At 41.4% G+C, this 6,278-nt stretch overlaps 1 protein-coding gene across 1 annotated transcript in view; it reads right to left on the reverse strand.

The window, feature by feature from the left end:
* The window catches only part of STX11 (syntaxin 11), a 36,273-nt gene extending 32,875 nt beyond the window's left edge, over positions 1–3,398 (reverse strand). The window contains exon 1 of the mRNA XM_023513526.1: positions 3,306–3,398. Coding sequence (XP_023369294.1) covers positions 3,306–3,378 — 73 coding nt within the window. The 5' untranslated portion in view covers positions 3,379–3,398. The remainder of the gene's footprint in view (positions 1–3,305) is intronic.
* Between the last annotated feature and the right edge of the window lie 2,880 nt (positions 3,399–6,278).

The following is a 6,278-nucleotide window of genomic DNA, read 5'->3' on the forward strand; positions in this document are numbered from 1 at the left end:
AGCTCACAGCAACCTCCAACTCCTGGGCTCAAGCGAGTCTCCTGCCTCCGCCTCCCAAGTAGCTGGGACCACAGGCGCCCGCCACAGCATCAGGCATTTTTTGGTTGCAGCCATCGTTGTTGGTGGGCCCGGGCTGGGGATTCGAACCCGCCACCTTAGGTGTATGTGGCTGGCGCCTTAGCCGATTGAGTCACAGGCGCCGAGCCTACACTGTAAGTTTTGACAAGGCAGGGATTATGTTGTTTTGCTTAGCACCCAAAGCCTAGCACAGTACTTAGCACACTGGAGACTCTCAAAAACTATGTGTTGACAGATAATTTCATGTATGACACAGCAAGCACTGAGCTCAGGGCCCCGAGACACCCTTTTAGAGGAAGGCACCCGGATGTAACAAGCTAGAGGAATATCTGCCCACTTCTCACATGGTTAGAAAGAACATTTTCAGAGCATAGACTGTAAGCTAGATTCTTTCCCCCATTGTTCAAAAGACAATTTAAAATTTAATTCCTGGAAGGATTTTATCTAGTGCATATTTATAAACCTACAACTCTTTTATAAACACTTGCCACCAGCGAATACAACAAGAAACAATGAATTTGTATAATGGCAGCATGTGTGCCTATGGCTTCCATGCCCCCTTTAATCCACTCTCCACTTCCCTCCACCTGCTCTCTGCCTGGGGAGGCTGATCTGCATGGATTATTCTGACACAGGCCTGCGCCCCATAGCTTCCCTTGGGCTCAGCCAATAGGGAACTCTGACAGGAGAGCAAAGACAGGGAATGAGGCCAGGGAACTTATTCCAAACAGAAAGGCTTTCTGGGTCCCTCAACAGAAGGTCACGGTTCCTCTAAGGCAATCTACTCTACATCCCTCTCTCTCCTTCCTGGCTCAAAGAACTCTCCCTACTTGTGATTCTCAGCCCTGGGTTCCATTCTGGTTCCTCTCCACCCTCCCTACACCTTTTAATAGTCTCCTTATTTATTAACTCTGCTTGAATTATCCTAATTTGAATGTGCTGTTTCCCTTGAGGACCTTAACTGATACAGCATCCTTAATTACTAGCTGGATCACAGTCTCCAAATGCCAGCTCTGAAGATTTTACAACTACAGTCCTTACAAAAATGTTTCCTCGAGACATTATCAGCCCCGATTTTGATGGCTTGGTAGCTTTATGACGAAACCATGCTTTATGTCATATAAATGGTTCTCCAGTAAGTACATGCAGACAAACTAGAAAAATATTTTCAGATTCACAGGCCAAGCTTTCTGCATATAGCTTCTCTATATGAACTGCCATTTATGGAAATAATAAATGAGAATTTATGAAGTTATAAAGTAAGTAGGTTAATTGTTAAGGTTTAACATATATCTACATCTAATATGGTTTAAAAATTAATTCTAGATATGTGATGAAATCTGCAAAATCTTCAGTATTGCAAACAAGCTATCACTACTTAATATATACAGCCTCACCAAAAAGCAGAGTTTCTACCCCTTGAAGCTTAAGATTTAACTGTACAATTTTTAGCAAGTGCCAGATCACTAAAAAATATAAACCTCAGGTCAGAGGTATAATCCTAGCACTTTGGGAGGCCACAGCATAAGAATTGCTTGAAAGCAGGAATTTAAGACTAGTCTAGGCAATATAGTGAAACCCCATCTCAACAAAATATTTTTTAGAAAAAGTACCCAGGCATGGTGGCACATGTCTGTGGTCTCAGCTATGCAGAAGGCTGAGGCAGAAGGATCACTTGAGCCTTGGAATTTAAGGTTACAGAGAGCTATGACACTCTAGCCTAAGTGATAGAGCAAGACCCTGTCCCTCAAAAAAAAAGGAAAGAAAGAAAAAGAAAAAAAAAGAACATATATACTTCATAATACTAATGCCAATATTAAAGGCAACCAATACTCACTGTTCTGTTACAGCATGCCAAGCACTGTTAACTTTCATATATTATCTTATTTAATTCCCATCACTAATTTGTGAGGTATGTACACCCCAACTCCATCTAAAAGAGGTGTAAAGTAAACCTTTAAATCTTCTGCCCACTGTCCAGGCACCAGCAAACAGAAGACCCTAGATTCAGCTGGGCATGGCGGCTCATGCCTATAATCTCGGCACTCTGGGAGGCTGAGGTGGGTGGATCACTGGAACTCAGGAGTTCAAGACCAGCTGAGCAAGAGTGAGACCCCCCAGCTCTAAAAATAGCTGGGTATTGTGGTGGGCACCTGTAGTCCCAGCTACTTGGGAGGCTGAGGCAAGAGAATTGCTTGAACCAAAGAGTTTGAGGTTGCTGTGAGTTATGATGCCATGGCACTTACTGAGGGTGGCAAAGTGAGATTGTGTCTCAAAAAAAAGAAAAAGAAAACCAAAAAAAGGACCCTAGATTCAAATACAAGTGTCCAACACAAAAGTCCAGGTTCTTAACCATTAATAAAGAACCTAATAACAACATGAAAGATCACAAAAGAACCAAAAAATCAGGACTTCCCAAAGCAAATTATTTCTTTCATCCTGTTATTCACACTCAAGAAGAAATAGGAAACTCCAGGTAAACTTAGAAGAATTTCTACCAAAAGAAAAGTATGCAAGAGATGACTTGCCTAGAAGAGCAAATTTCTTGTTGGTCAGTAAGCTCCTTTCCTGTCTGTGCATAGTTATACGAGGAGGGGTAGAAAACGAGGAGTAGAAATTGTATTATTTTGGTATTAGCTAAATTTTACCCCGCCAACAATTTTTGAAATAACACTGCTGCATTTTTAACACAACTTTCAGTTAAGTGCAAACTTCCCTGGGATATATTCGCATACTTGTAAGAGGCCTGAAGTTTCAAACTTGTTGGCACTCTAATATGTATCAATAGAGGAAAAGTTCTCTGTGAAAGAGAATAGGTTTAAAAAAATCTGGTTGAGCCATAGTATAGTTTATCTGCTTGATAGCCCTTAATGGAAAGCAATTTTTCTGCAACTGTGATTTTGCATAACAAATTGCAAAAGTATTTTCAGACGAGATTGTTACTCAATACTCATTTCTGGTAAACTCCTTTTTTGCACCAGTGGCTTCTTCTGCAGAGCTGATAAAAGTGAAACAGAAAAGCATGAACAGAATCTAACAAATAAGGCATGCCCCGTACACATCATCCCTTAGCCAGAGCCTTGAAATCCTGGGTTTGAATTTGAATTATTTAGTTTCCCACAAGCAGGATTTTCACAAAAAGGCTAAACATCTTTGCATCATCTTTTGTTCACCGTGATGAATTTGTGCCATCTATCTAGAAATGCTTCTTTACCAAAAAGCCTTACTTTGGGGCTGAGGCCTGATCTCCTTCTCTTCTGCCTCCCCTTCCTCCGTTTCATCCCCTGGCGGCAGCTCCATGTCTCCACTTGTCTTACTTTTTCCCTATAACACACTCTTCAGGTGGACAGAGTCCTTCTTCACAGATGGTTTATAATTTCTGTGAGCGCCTGGACCACAGCCTGGTAGCATCCTTCCATGACCTGCAGAAAATTTCAAAGTGCAATGTTGGCACCACACACACAAAAAAAAAAAAAAAAAAAAAAAGTGTTTGAAATGATGAATTGACTAAAAGCGAAAGTGAAGACAGACTGAAGTCTGAGCAGTGAACTCACCAACTCCAAGGACAGAGTCTCTCCTGAGGATATCTGCCCCTGGGGATGACCATCTTGTGGCGGAGAACTTGCAGACAGAAGCTGGCACCTGTTTCTCTCCGTCCACCCCCTGCACTTCCCTACTGAGCACCCAGAGCGAGAGGAGGAAACTTAGGTCGAGGCTGACACAGCCTTGCATCACTGGCTTTGGGTGTTGAAAGGAGGCTGCTTCAGCTGTTTTCTTTAAAGGCTGTGTTCTACAAGTCTGTGACGGACAAAGGTGAATTATGAAACAGGAACTTTTGTGGCAACTTTGTATCTCTAGTCTCAAAGAAACATTTACAAAACAAATGTTCCCATACAAACCGGAATGTAACTGATTACCAAGCAAATGTGGGCGCTGGATATAATGTATCCATGCCTTATTTCTTCCATGGACCTGGCATAGCATCTCCCCAACTAAATTAATAAGTGGGCCTTTCTTCAGGGGGGAAAAAAACATATGACTCTCAGTGCTAACATATTATTTCTACTGTAATGTTACTTAAATATATTATGGACACAATGTTACTTAAACATAAAAATGATATAAATTCCTTGTGGCTACAGACCCATTAAAAAAACCATAAAATCCAAACCAATCCACACATTAAAAGTATAAAATTAATAATATTAAAATGAACAAAAAACCCCAAGGTTTTGATGAACCAAAACCCCAAGGGTTTGTTCTATGAGTAGAAAAGTAATTCAGATGTTTGGGATTTCACTGGTTATCTGGTTATCAGTAAGATTCTCTTTATTTTGACTACAGTAACTCTTATTTGAGTGATTTTTTATGACTTTTTTCTTTTAAACTATATATTTGTCCTGAATCATCAATCAAGGATTGAATAGAGTGAAAGAATCTAAAACTCTCCCTAAAATAAAATGCCAAAACACAAGTTTAATTGAATGAGAATTTTTTTTTTTGGTATTAAATCATACTGTGTACATTAATGCAATCATCAGGTACAATGTGCTGGTTTTATATACAATTTGAAATGTTTTCATCAAACTGGTTAACATAGCCTTCATGGCATTTTCTTAGTTATTGTGTTTAGACATTTATATTCTACACCTAGTAAATTTCACATGTACCCTTGTAAGATGTACCATAGGTGTGGTGCCACCAATTACCCTCCCTCCTCCTCTCTCCTCCCTCTCCCCTTTCCCCTTCTTCTTGGGCTATAATTGGGTTATACCTTTCATAAGAAAGCTAAAAATTGGTTTCATAGTAGGGCTGAGTACATTGGATACTTTTTCTTTTATTCTTGAGATACTTTGCTAAGAAGAGTATGTTCCAGCTCCATCCATGTAAACATGTAAGAGGTAAAGTCTCCAGCTTTGAATGAGAATGCTTTTGGTTTTTTGGTTTTTTTTTTTTTTGCAGTTTGGCAGGGCTGGATTTGAACCCACCACCCTTGGTATATGGGTCTGGCGCCCTACTCACTGAGCCACAGGTGCCACCCTGTTTTTATTGAATATTTATGACTATATTTACTGCTAGTGAATTGAAATATTGCATATAGGCCTGCATGGTGACTCATACTTCTAATCCTAGCACTCTGGGAGGCCAAGGCAGGAGGATAACTTGAGCTTAGGAGTTTGAGAACAGCCTGAGCAAGAGTAAGATCCTGGCTCTACTAAGAATAGAAAGAAAAGAAAATTAATGGATGTTGTGGCAGGCACCTGTATTCCCAGCTACTTGGGATGTTGAGATAGGAGGATCACTTAAACCCAGGAGTTTGAGATTGCAGTGAGCTAGCCTGGGGACAAGGTACTCTAGCCTGGGCAACAGAGTGAGATTCTGTCTCCAAAAAAAAAAAAAAAAAGGAAAGGAAAGGAAAGAAGAAAAAAGAAATATTGTGTGTGATGCATCTCCTTTCCGATGTGAACTTGGTAGTAACTCTGGGGTGCAGATCCTTCGTGTTAGGCCTGTCTGCACTGCTGGAGGGCTGTGTGCTGACTCAGCCGTCCCACCACTTCTCACCAGTGCTGCAGATGAGCATCACGGGAGATGTTTGTGGAGTCAGGCTTTCATTCATCCCTCTACAATTGTCAAACCAGATGCAAAGGGTGACATTTCATACTCACAAAGTCAAGTATGCGGGTAATTCTGAATTATAATGTTTTAGCGTATCATCCAAGTGAAAATTGGATTTTTAAGAACAATTGGACCCCTGCAAACATCAGTAGTACTTTGAGGCCAGGTGCGGGGATTCACACCTGTAATCTCAGCACTCTGGGAGGCCAAGGCAGGCGGATGCTTGAGCTCATGAATTCAAGACCAGCCTGAGCAACAGTAAGACCCCCATCTCTACTAAAAACAGAAAAACTAGCCAGGTGTTGTGGTGGGCACCTATCGCCCCAGCTACTCAGGAGGCTGAGGCAGGAGGATCACTTGAGCCTAGGAGTCTGAGGTTGCTGTGACCTATGATGCCATGGTACTCTACCCAGGGTGACAGAGTACAACTCTGTCTCAGAAGAAAAAAAAGTTCGAAACACTGGCTGGGTACGTGGCTGTGCTGCATAGGAAAGCATGGTATACAGCAAGGAAACAAGGCTGGATCAAGGGTCTGAATTCTTGGCCTGGTATTCCAAGTTGCCATAGTGGGATCCCAGTGCATC

The sequence above is a fragment of the Otolemur garnettii genome, unplaced genomic scaffold, assembly GCF_000181295.1.
Source record: "Otolemur garnettii isolate 467f Iridium unplaced genomic scaffold, OtoGar3 scaffold00042, whole genome shotgun sequence".
NCBI lineage: Eukaryota > Metazoa > Chordata > Mammalia > Primates > Galagidae > Otolemur > Otolemur garnettii.